The 12,864-nt window shown below is 42.7% G+C and overlaps 1 protein-coding gene across 1 annotated transcript; it reads right to left on the bottom strand.

The window, feature by feature from the left end:
• Positions 1–6,074: 6,074 nt before the first annotated feature.
• On the bottom strand, positions 6,075–9,997 carry LOC121080650. Its single transcript, XM_040578791.1, has 3 exons — positions 9,182–9,997; positions 8,426–8,457; positions 6,075–7,877 (listed from the first exon to the last, which is right to left on the bottom strand). Exons 1-3 carry the CDS (start codon positions 9,995–9,997, stop codon positions 6,824–6,826), a joined length of 1,902 nt encoding a protein of 633 aa, XP_040434725.1. The 3' UTR covers positions 6,075–6,823.
• Positions 9,998–12,864: the final 2,867 nt, after the last annotated feature.

Below are 12,864 nucleotides of genomic sequence, written 5' to 3'. Positions count from 1 at the left end.
GCAAGGAATTCATTCAGCACTTCCCATGGGCAGGCAGGTGCTCAGCCATCCCCAGGAAAGCAGGGCTCCATCGCATGTAATGGTTACTCAGGAAGACAAACACCATAATGCCAAATGTCCCCCCCTTCCTTCTTCTTCCCCCTGTTTATATACACAGCATGACATCCCACGGTATGGAATACCTCTTTGGCTAGTTCAGGTCACCTGTCCTGGCTGTGTCCCCTCCCAATTTCCTGTGCCACTCCAGTCCTCTGGCTGGCAGGGCCCAAGGAACTGAAAAGTCCTTGACTTAGTATAAACATCACCCAGCAACAACTAAAAACATCAGTGTGTTATCAGCATTGTTCTCACACCATATCCAAAACACAGCACTGCACCAGCTACTAAGAAGAAAATTAATTCTCTCCCAGCCGAAACCAGGACAGGAAGTTTCATAATTTCTCCTAATTCCCCTATATCATTATTAGAGAGACCTTTTGCAGGAATTTGGTACTTCAGGTATCTCTAGAGCCTGACGGGATTCGATTAATCCTTATGGGTTCTGAAATTGTGCATGTTTTAAAAAAAATATGAAGAACCTCATTTTAAAATACCATTGGGATTTGAAGCAGTTCTCTGAGAATTGCAGAGTACCTCAAGTGAGGATGTGAGCTTATTGCTATCAACAGAGCCGGTGGTAATTAAAACAAAAGGAGGGACTCCCCCCTCTATTAAACAATGTCCTATTGTTGCCAAAGCAAACCCAAGCATTCAAAAACAACTTGAATTTTTCCTGAAAAAAAGGAATTCTCACAGAATGTCAAATCCCTTATAAAACCCCAATTTTACCTGTAAGTAAGCACAGAGAAACATGGGGATCCAGAGTATAGATTTGTTCAGGATCTTTGTGAGGTGAATGAGCATGTTATCTCACCTTCCCTGATAGTTCCAGAGCCTAATTTAATACTTACTCAGATACCACCATGGGCAAACTATTCTAATGATCTTAAAGACTTAAATTTTCCAGGACATTCTACTTTGGTTCAGTATGTAGATGATCTTTTTAGCTAGTCATAAGGAAGAAGAATGTATGAGAAACACTGAATATCTGTGTATACAACTTGCAAAAAAAGGAAACCATATATCTCTATCCAAATTATAACTTTGTCTACGACAGCTTATTATTCTTGTACTCTAGATCCAGTAATTAAAGAAATTCCCCTTTGTATACAGGCTATAGCATCTGCTGCTGAGTTAGTGGAAAGGACTCGGACTACTGTCCTGGGACACCCCCTGACAGTATGTGTACCCCATGAAGTGAAAATACTTTTGAAACAACATGGAGAAAAAGTGCTTTCTCCACAAAGGGCACATTGATATGAAGTAGTGTTTTTACCTGCAGACAATGTAGAAACTTGAAAGATGTAATAACCTTAATCCGGCTACCTTAATGTCACTGCCTACAGAGGGAGAAAAAGATGATCACAATTGTGAACAAGCGGTAACCACAATGAGTAAGCTGCGAGATGATTTAACAGATCAACCTTTAGGTAATCCAGATTTGAGTTTTTTTACAGATGGATCATCATACTATGAAGACAGCTGGTGCTGTACTGGATACGCAGTTACCACAGAGACTCAAATTATATTGTCCGGACCTTTATCTCCCAATTTAGGTGCACAAGGTGCAGAAATTGTTGGTCTCACTGAGGCTGCAAAATATGCACTTGGACTGTGAGTTAATCTTTACGTGGACTCTAAATATGCATTTGGAGCTTGTCATGCTACAGGTATGCTATGGAAGGAGCGTGGATTTCTTACCTCCTCAGGTAAGACCATAGCACATGGAACTTTAATTAAAGAATTATTAGAGACAATACAACTGCCCATGGAATTGGCAGTGATATATGTAAAGGCTCATACGAACCGCCAAGACAGTATATCTTGAGGAAATGCCTTGGCTGATCAAGCAGCAAAAGCTGCTGCATGGCAAGTGATTTGAGCAATGACTCTTGATTCTGACTGAACAGGATAAGGCTGAGCTCCCAGAGGTAACTCGTGTCTAGGAAGATCTACCTGAAGAAGAAAAACAAACCTGGGAGAAATTGAGAGCACAACGTGATGGACAGTGGCTATTAGGAAGTAAACCACTACTTTCAAAAAGGTATTTACTATCTGTCACTCTCTGGCAGCACGATAGATCTCACGGAAGACCAGAAAATTGTTGATCAACTGTCAGGGTGGGTGGAAGCTTTCCCTACTTGGAAAAATTACTCAAAAGCAGTTGTTAAAGCTCTCTTAAAGGAAATTAATCCTAGATATGGGGTTCCAGAGGTAATTGATTCTGACAGGGGAGCTCATTTTTCTGCAGCTATGTTAAAACAGATCTATCATTCATTAGAAATTAAATCACAATTACATACTCCCTATCATCCAGAATCCCCAGGACAGGTAGAGAGAATGAATAGAACTTTCAAAGAGAAATTAGTCAAAGTTTGTAAACAGACTGGGATAAAATGGCCTGAAGCTTTAAATTGAGTTTTATGAGATATAAGAAATACTACCGGGAACTTATGTCCCAGTGAAGAAAAGCTTGTTGGATGGAGATGAACAGGTAACCCAATATTTATTGTACTTGCAAAATTCCTTTATGGATTTGAGAAACCATGCATATTGGTATCAAGGAATTAACATCTTGGTTCCCTAACTTATCAACGTGGTTAAAGAAACTGATCATTATAATAACTGTTGTGATTTTTATAGATGTGTCTGTGATTGTATTAATGCAATGTTGTGTAACTTGTGTGACTGGCTTAGCAAAATTACAAGAAAGAACTTGGAAATATGTTAGCTATTACAATATTGCAGGTATGCAATGATAAAACAAAAGGAGGGAATTGTTAAAGAAAATGTATTTTGAATTAAGAAATTTAAAGTGCCAAACCTGCTAAATGGCAAAACCAGGCCTTGTCCCTTGTACAGCCTTAATCCAAGGCTGGTTTAAAACCCAGTCAAGTTAATCAGTAGGAGAACAGAGAAACAATAGATGATCAATTTGTGTACACAGGTGCTCTCACAAATGCAGGTGTTTCTAGAAAAATCAGTATATGTGAATAGGAATTGCTTATTCAAAGATGAAGTGTGCTTGAAGGATTGTGTGAGTTAAAGCAGGCAGAAAGAAGACCATGATCTGAGGAGGACCTTGGAACCGAGGCAGAGACTGGAACTGAATAGATGAATCAGCTGGGACAGGGTCAGGTGATGGATTCATAGAACTTACAAGACCAAAGGAAATTTCTAAAAACTTCGGACATTGACTAATGATTTGATAAGCGTATATAAGCTGTGCTGTATCCCTTTGTTCTCTGCCACTCACTGATGTGGTGGCCCAAATCTGAGTTGTGATTAAAGCAAGCCTAGTGGTGCAGGAGTGAAATAATGGACTCAACGACATATCAATATGATCCTAGTTGAAGACGCTTTACTTAAGTTTCTGCAAATTTATATACAATTTTCATATCCGTACACGTGTCACACCTTAATTCTATTGTTTACATACACTGTTCACACGCTGCTATACAGATACTAATTAGTTAAAAGCATACAAGCACTCAGTCCCATTTTTAGAATTGTTGACATTCCTGTGGTTATCAGCTCCCAACTCAGCTCCTGTTTTTCTGCCTGCTCAACTGCCAAAGATCCTGTTTTCTTCGTTCCAGGTGTCTTTCTCACACAACCTTGCAGCCTTGCTGAGCAGGCAAAGCCTTTAATCACGTCAAGCTGTTAAAGCAAGAGTGAGTTTTGATAGGCCACATGTCCCTTTTCTTCCAAATACATTGCCACATAGTGGTACCCACGTCTGTGTGAATTTTTTCTTTAACACTTAGTTACAAACAAGGGAAGCAGAAAATTTGGCATCATTAACCTCCATTTTGCTCCCATGTAGCTGGAAAGTAATGTTGCTTTTACCTGCCTTTTTTTCCCCCTTTCAGACAAAACATAGTTTAGAAAGTGATCGCACATAAGCCTCCTGAAATAAATCATAAAAATCTGAGTCTATAGCAATGTCATTATCTGCTAGATTATGAGCTGAATCAGGAAGCAATATTCTGCATGGAGGTTCTTCTGTTGCTTGCCTTCTTGCTCCTGCTTCTCCCTGATCCTCCCATGCCTCCCAGAAAAGGGATGTAAGTCCTCAGTTTGCAAGTTCCATCCTATGGAATAGACATGCACAAACGCTTAATAGCAATTAGCCACCTCATTTTATTGTTGGTAATTTTTCTCTAATGAGCTAGCTGCTGCAGAGTAAGCTAGAGCAAATCTGTGGCAAAACATTTACTCTGTCACAGAGGACCATGACACAATATTATTCTGCAGTATCCTCTACCAGATGATGATGTTTCTTACATCTTAATGAAAGATTGACAGGATGCCCTGGGTACACTGCAAGATATGGTAGGTAATAACGTATGCATGGGATGCTACTGCAAACAGCTGAAATGCTGCAAGTTCACTTCCTAATTTACCCAACAGTAACTTGTCTACCTATATGCGTTTGATGTATATTGAAAATATGTTGTTCTATGCCCACAGGATATTCATATATTGTCCCTTTCTGGCACAACATAAATCTATTGCATCTATTGTTACTGTTGTTATTGTTATTATTGTTATTGTTCTTAATTTTAATTCTGTTTAAATTATTAAATTGTTCTTATCTCAACCCTCATTCCTTTCCAATTCTCCTCCCCACCCCTCCGGGTGGGGGGGAGTGAGCAAGTGGCTGCGAGGTGCTTGGTTGCCGGCTGGGGTTAAACCACGACAGTCCTTTTTTGGCGCCCAACATGGGGCACGAAGAGTTGAGATAATGACAAGTCTAATCAGACTGTGTTAGATTAAATTGCTTTCAGTATTCATTGTGACGTGCGGAAAGCAGACTCCACAATCTGTAAGATTGTAAAGTAGGTATGTTTATTCAGCGCTGGGCAGCACGGGGGAGTAGTCCCGCCAAAACCGTGCGCGCCTGACACGAAAACTTGCTCTGTTTTTATAAGACAACTCATTACATATTCATAATATGATGTAATACGCCTATACATATGCATTACCTATCCCCGCTTTGTATTAAAATTAGTTCTGCAAGTCATTTCCATATCTCTCTCCCGACTGAGTTTGCGCAGTGTCCCCTGGTGGTGGTCGTCAGGGGTCTTGAGGATGAAGGCAGGTGAGTCTTCCTCGTGACCCCCACATCTGGCGCAGGCTCAGTAACGTCCTGCTCTTTGTCCAAACCGCAGAACCAGCTTTGGCTTGTTCTCGCAAGGTTGTAATCTTTCTTTGGACTTATATGGTCATAAAGCTGGACTTATATGGTCATGAAGCCCTTTACTCCCATACACCTTATCACAGTACCCAAGCAAACCGTGTAAGATTTGGCAAACAGCTTAAATTTTGCAACTTTTACCCTAAACAGCTAAACAGACTATTACAATTGTTAAACTCTACCCTATCTCTTACCCCCCCCTCTCAGTCCCCCCTTTTCAAAGAAATTAGTAAATTCTTTTACTCAGACTCGAAGTATTGATTAGATTCTAATTTTTGTCGCAGTTGATTTCTCTTCCATTTGCTATAGGAATTTCCAGTTCCCTTAAAACACCAAAATCCACAACGGACAGCTATACTAATAATTAAAAATAGAAAGACAATTACAATGATCATTACAAATAATTGTTTTAACCATGTTAGATTGGGCAACCAGGATGTCAATTTCTCCCATAATTCAAAAAAACTCCAAGAAGTGTTGTCTTGTGTCACTTTATGTAGAATATTTACTTGTTTCCTTATTTCTTGGAGGTCCTCGGTGATTCGCCCATTCTGATCTGCATACATGCAACAATCTACATTGATCACAGTGCATACCCCTCCTTGAAAGGCTAATAGCAAATCTAAGGCCATACTATTTTCGATAAGTCAGTAACTTCCTCCTGGAGTGCCAGGAGGGCATCAACTGTTCTATTTTCCACTGTTTCTATTACAGCTGAGATGTTTATTATTGCCTTTTCCAACTCACTAACCCCTAAAAACGGAATGAACCATCTCGCAAAACTGTGGAAACTCGTTGGTCTGTTTATGAGGGGGTTATTTACAACGTTTCGTTTTTTCCTTATGGGGGGTTGTATTAACCCGTCAATGATAGTAATATTGGGGACCAGACCTCCCAGAGTGCATGCTCCTCGCCATCCTATGGGCAAGACTTTATGAGCCGTTGTGCCACACAACCAATACCACCCTGTCCCTTGTGGGGTCGGGAGACCGGTATAGTTCAATTTCAAAAATCCCAAATCTCTACCTGTCATATTTAATGTACGACTTCTGTTACAATTTAGGTGTTCTCCCATAAACAGCCCTTTTCCCGAACTTACCAGGCAGTTATCCCCTAATATGCTGGTCTCTTCAACAGTTATTTTTAGTCCCCGTCTCCACTTAACCTGAGGGTCTGTGCTCCAGATTGTATTTCCCCAAAAGGAGCCATCTTGGCGGTTCATTAGGGAAACTGGCAGTGGGATGCCTATTAACGGTATCTCATAACCAGCATGTCTTGGTATTTGGGTACAGATCCAGCAATCTGTTTTATTTAAAATTTTGGTGATGTTTTGAATCGCCTGTACATACCAGTTCTCTCGCCAGGCCGCTGTGTCTATCACCTGTAAAATTATCAGAATCATGTTAAATTTAACCCACATCCTATCTTTTTAGCTTGAGCTTTAATGGCCCTTGAATTTCTGATGTCCAAAGCTTTTGTGGCGACTTCTTCACACGGGTATGATGAATCCAGGAATTCTGTTCTTTAATTTTGATTGCTGTGAAGGAGGTGAGGAGTACTTGGTATGGTCCTTCCCACTGTGGTTTCAAGGTTTTTTTCTGCAAGAGACTTTACATATACATAATCTCCAGGTTGAATATCATGTACAGGCCCATCCAGACCCCTTCCTCGGGTCCCAATTACATGTTTTCCAATTTTATTGAGCTGTTTGCTCAATGCCACCATATAGGAAGTCATAATTTCGTCCCCAATTTGCATTGATGTCCCCTTTTGTATTCCATAGGGGCGTCCATACAGAATTTCAAAAGGGCTCAGTCCTTCCCTTGCCCTCGGTCTTGTCCATATACGCAAAAGGGCTAAAGGGAGAGACTGAGGCCATGGCAAGTTTGCTTCTTGTCCCAATTTTACAATTTGCTGTTTGATTAAATGGTTCATTTTCTCCACTTGGCCACTCGACTGAGGGCGATATGGGGTGTGAAGTTGCCAATCTATACCTAAATGGTGGCTGGTTTGTTGCACTATTTTTGAAACAAAGTGTGGTCCTCTGTCAGAGGATATGGTTGCTGGAACCCCAAAACGCGGTATTATTTCTTGTATTAGTATTTTAGTTACCTCCCGAGCCTTGGCAGTTCTGGTTGGGAACGCTTCTGGCCAACCTGAAAAGGTATCAGTTAATACCAGCAAATATCGGTACCCCCCTTTTCTTGGAAGTTCTGTGAAATCAACCTGCCATTGTTGTCCAGGCCCATTACCCTTTCCAATCTGGCCCATTTCTAGTTTGGGAGTATTCTTTGGATTAGTTTGGAGGCAAAGTTCACACTGTTGAGTCACCTGTCTCACTGTGGTATATAAGTTTCTAGCTACAATATCTTTTATCAGATGCTTATACAGAGCTTCCATTCCCCAATGTCTCTTCCTATGTTCTTCCCGTATTAAACGCCACAGTAAATATGAGGGAACAATTAACTTTCCCTGTGGGGTATAAGCCCATCCCTCTTCATTATATGACCCTGCTAAGTCTGAAATGAGTTTCTGATCTTCCTTAGTATATTTTGGTTTATCTTGTAGGGAAATATGCCTATCGGGAATTAAAGCCCCTGCCACTCTTATTTTCATTTTGGCCACTTGTTTTGCCTCTCTATCCGCCAGTTCATTCCCTTTTTCCAAATCTGAGCTCACTCTCTGGTGTGCCTTAATATGCATAATTGCCACTTTCTCAGGGAGTTGGACAGCTTCTAGTAACTTCAGAATTTCTTCTGCATGTTTGATATTCTTCCCTTGGGAGTTCAATAAACCTCTTTCTTTCCAAATTGCTCCATGTGCGTGTACAACTCCAAAAGCATATTTTGAGTCTGTGTAAATGTTTACAGTTTTGCCCTGAGCCAACTCCAGAGCTCGAGTTAGGGCAATTATTTCTGCCTTTTGTGCGGAGGTGTTCATGGGCAAAGGTCCTGACTCTATTACCTCTTGACTGGTGGTGATGGCGTATCCAGCGTGTCGATTGCCATTCAGGACATAGCTGCTCCCGTCTGTGAACCAGTTTTCTCCATTTTCTATGGGGCTATCCTTTAAGTCTGGGCGACTTGCGTATGTTGCTTCAATAGTTTCTAGGCAGTCATGATGCACTGGCTCTCCTGTGTTTCCGCTGAGAAAAGAAGCTGGGTTGACAATGTTAGTAACCACGATTTCCACATCATCCTGTTCCACTATTACAGCTTGATATCGCAGGAATCTTTGTGGAGATAGCCAGTGTCCACCCTTTGCTTCCAATACTGCCGACACTGCATGGGACACAAAAACAGTCATTTTCTGGCCCAGGGTGAATTTTCGGGCTTCCTGTATATTTAGTATCACAGCCGCAACTGCCCTTAGGCATCCAGGCCAGCCCTTTGCAGTCGCGTCTAACTGTTTAGAGAGGTAGCCAACTGCCCGACGATACGGACCTAGCTCCTGTGCCAATATTCCTAGGGCAATGCCCTGTTTCTCGTGAGAGAAAAGGAGAAACGGCTTACCCACATCCGGGAGTCCTAAGGCCGGGGCTGACATCAGAGCCTTCTTTAGTTGTTCAAAAGCTTGTTCGGCCTCTTTATTCCATTCGAGGTGTTTCTGCTCAGTCGCTGTCAGCGCATATAATGGTTTAACAAGCAGTCCATAATTGTAGATCCACAATCGACACCACCCTGTCATTCCCAGAAAGGTTCGCAATTCCTTTACCGTCTGGGGTTTTTTAGTTTGGCATATCACCTCTTTGCGGGCCTGCCCCAAAGTTCTCTGTCCAGCACTGATTTCATAGCCCAAATAATTCACTTTACGCTGCATTACCTGAGCCTTCTTCCTAGACACCCTGTATCCTTGAAGCCCTAAGAAATTCAACAGACTCACCGTCCATGCCATACAATCTTCCTCTGTGTTGGTAGCGATCAGGATGTCATCCACATACTGTAACAATTTTCCTTTCTCGGACGGGGCTTCCCAGGATTCCAGGTCTCTCGCAAGCTGATTGCCGAAGATGGTAGGACTATTCTTAAACCCTTGCGGCAACACCGTCCAAGTGAGCTGGGTCTTTCGACCACTTTTAGGATTTTCCCACTCAAATGCAAACAACTTTTGACTGGCTTCGTGGAGAGGGAGGCAAAAGAAAGCATCCTTTAAGTCTAGAACAGTAAACCAGATTAATTCAGGTGCCAATGCAGTCAGTAGGGTATACGGATTTGCCACGACTGGGTAGAGATCCTCAGTAATCCTGTTCACTGCGCGCAAGTCTTGAACCACCCTATATGACCCATCGGACTTCCGAATAGGTAATATAGGAGTATTGAATTCAGACTCACATTCCTTTAATAGTCCTAGCTGCAAAAATTTTTCTATCACCGGCCGGATTCCTTCCCTGTCCTCTTTCTTTAGAGGATATTGTTTAATTCTTACCGGTCGTTGACCTTCCTTTATCTTAACTTCAACAGGTGGAGCATTTTTCGCTCTTCCAGGCACATCAGTAGCCCAGACTCCTGGATACACTTGGTTCAGAATTTCCTCATCGATTTTCCCTTCTGAGGGGAGACTAGTTAGGACTAGACTTAATGCCTGTGTATATTGTTGATCCTTTACCTCCAAAGTAATTTCCCCTTTTTCAAACGTGATCTTTGCTCCTAATTGTTCCAACAAATCTCTCCCCAAAAGTGCCTTTGGAGAGTTGGGCATATATAAGAACTTGTGGATACCCCATTGCTTTCCCAATTTATACTTTAAAGGTTTGCAAAAATACGCCTTTTCACTTTGGCCAGTTGCTCCCTGTACTACAACGTAATCATCTCCTAAAGGAATTAAGGCTTGATTTAAAACCGAATATGTCGCTCCTGTATCCATCAAAAACTTCACTTGCTGCTGCTTTTCCCCTAGCTTAATTGTAACCAGTGGATCCGCTAGGGTAGATTCCCCAGGTTCCCGTCAGTCTTCTATTACATTGGCTATCTTCACATTCGCCGAGGTTTTCCGACCCCCTTCCCTGTTTCTAGGACATTCCCTTTTCCAATGACCAAAGCCCCTGCATATAGCGCACTGATCCCTTTCCAATCGAGACGAATCTCGCCTACCACCTCTCCGTTCCCCTTTTTCTTGAATGGCAGCTATCAATTTCTTTTGTCCCCGCCGATATTCTTCTTCTCTATTACTAAACACCCTCCACGCTTCATCCAACAATATCTCTAAGTTTCTACCTTCTGTAGAACGCAGCTTTTGAAGTTTTCGCCTTATGTCCCCTGCAGATTGACCCAGGAATAAAGAAACTAATTGCTGGATCCCTACCTCAGACCCAGGGTCCAGCGGCGTGTTACGGCGCATCACATCCCTCAGCCGATCCAGGAACTCAGACGGGGACTCAGAAGGAGTTTGCTTAACTGCTCCCTTCGAAACCCATTCCTGATATTCCTGTAATCTTTGCATATGTGCCGATCTATTAGCATCCCACTTTGGGTCTTGGAGGGGGAAATGTTCCTTAACATCCCCTCCTGTAATTTTATAATGATCTTCGGCCAAATTTCCTGCTGTTTTCAGAACTAGCTGTTTTTCAGTTTCAGTCAAATATTCCAATAATAATTGTATATCATTCCAATCGGGATTGTGTTGTTTTACGATAAATTGGAAATGCCTGGCTACACTTATCGGGTCACTTCTATAATCCTTTGCAATCTTTCTCCACTCTCCCAAATCAGCAGTGGAGAAAGGCACTTTAATTAGCATTGTTCCACCATCTGGCCCCACTGCCTCTCGGAGGGGTGCTTGTAAAGTAGTCAGGGCAGACTTCTGCCGAGTGTGGGAAGATACAGGGCTATCAGGAGGATTAAAAGCTCCTTCTGAATCCACATCCTTGTCCCGTGCCCGGGGGGGGGAGGTTTAAACAAGTCATCTAAGTCTTGTTCTGGGGCTTGGTGAACTTTGTCTGCCTTTGTACACCTCTGCCCAATGCTGCAGGAAGAACAGCATCTTTTTAGTTTACTTCTACCCCCTTTATTTTCTCGCTCCAATGCGAGTACCATAGGGTCCTGTGGGGGTATTATCCCACAGTCCCTTTGCCACTCCGGATGGTTTCGCAGAGTGAAAAACATATCTGCATATGATACTTCATCCCATTTCCCTTCTCTTCTCAAGAACAGCATAAGCTGCTGTAACAAAGTATTATAATCCAATGTTCCATTAAATGGCCACTTAACTTCGCCCTCTAACTTATACAATGGCCACCACTGATTACAATATTTAATGAGGGTTTTTTTACTTTCTGTGCTTCCCTTCCCTACAATATCCTTCCAATGGGCGAGTATACAACCCAGAGGACTTTTTTTTTCAGTATCCCTCCTTGGGTGTTACCCATTTTCAATATACTCTTAAGGGATTTAAACTGACTTTTAAATTCTCTTTTCACGCCTGTCAGCCACACTCTCACTTATTCTCACTCAATTCCACTCTCACGGACGTCCATGCACTCAGAGAAAATCACACACACATCACTTCACACAAACACTATGGTTTGACAAATTCAAATCGGTAGTCTATTCCAAATGCCTTATTGCCATAACCAAAATCAATGCCAAAAGAAATCTAACATAGCATCACTCCAGTTAACAACCTTCTAGCAGCTGCAAATATCTTGTAAATTACAAGAGGCCCGCTTACCCTTCTCCTGCTTCTCATATACCGGTCATTAGCAGGTCCATCCTGGCTCCCAACAACGGGATACAGCGGTTACCTCAAACTCAGTCGATCTATCCCCGAGATCGCTACCGGCCGCTCTATCGGCCAGCGAGTTTCCCAATTGCAGTCCTAAACTGCAGTCCCAAACCCTACAGGTACCCAACCCACGGGCACTATGCTGCACGCCAGACGTCTCTGCGCGATTTATCAGCAGCCCCGAATGTGCGTACGCTTAAATCCCTTCGTTAAACATACCGTTAAATCCGCAGCTTCAAGAGGCTGTTGTCCACTCCCGCGGTGATCGGCTGGCAGCGGAGACTCCTCCGAGTAAAATGCTCGGGGCGCGCCTAGGAGCGTCCGCTCCGCAGTCGGTCCCGCAGCCGAGTGGAGATCCTCCTGGCTGGCTCGCCAAAATTGACGTGCGGAAAGCAGACTCCACAATCTGTAAGATTGTAAAGTAGGTATGTTTATTCAGCGCTGGGCAGCACGGGGGAGTAGTCCCGCCAAAACCGTGCGCGCCTGACACGAAAACTTGCTCTGTTTTTATAAGACAACTCATTACATATTCATAATATGATGTAATACGCCTATACATATGCATTACCTATCCCCGCTTTGTATTAAAATTAGTTCTGCAAGTCATTTCCATATCTCTCTCCCGACTGAGTTTGCGCAGTGTCCCCTGGTGGTGGTCGTCAGGGGTCTTGAGGATGAAGGCAGGTGAGTCTTCCTCGTGACCCCCACATCTGGCGCAGGCTCAGTAACGTCCTGCTCTTTGTCCAAACCGCAGAACCAGCTTTGGCTTGTTCTCGCAAGGTTGTAATCTTTCTTTGGACTTATATGGTCATAAAGCTGGACTTATATGGTCATGAAGCCCTTTA

Source organism: Falco naumanni, chromosome W (assembly GCF_017639655.2).
Source record: "Falco naumanni isolate bFalNau1 chromosome W, bFalNau1.pat, whole genome shotgun sequence".
Taxonomy (NCBI): domain Eukaryota; kingdom Metazoa; phylum Chordata; class Aves; order Falconiformes; family Falconidae; genus Falco; species Falco naumanni.
Note: the sequence above shows the minus strand (reverse complement) of the source record. Positions and strands in the feature narration are given on the sequence as shown.

Excerpts from the sequence above, each read along its gene's own strand:
- LOC121080650 (XM_040578791.1), bottom strand. The coding sequence starts at position 9,997 with ATGCCCAACTCTCCAAAGGCACTTTTGGGGAGAGATTTGTTGGAACAA. Across the intron at positions 8,458-9,181 it reads AAGATTGTATGGCATGGACG|CTTCTTTTCTCAGCGGAAAC; the intron begins GTGAGTCTGTTG and ends TTGTCAACCCAG. Across the intron at positions 7,878-8,425 it reads GCGGAAACACAGGAGAGCCA|GCATATTTCCCTACAAGATA; the intron begins GTGCATCATGAC and ends AATTCCCGATAG.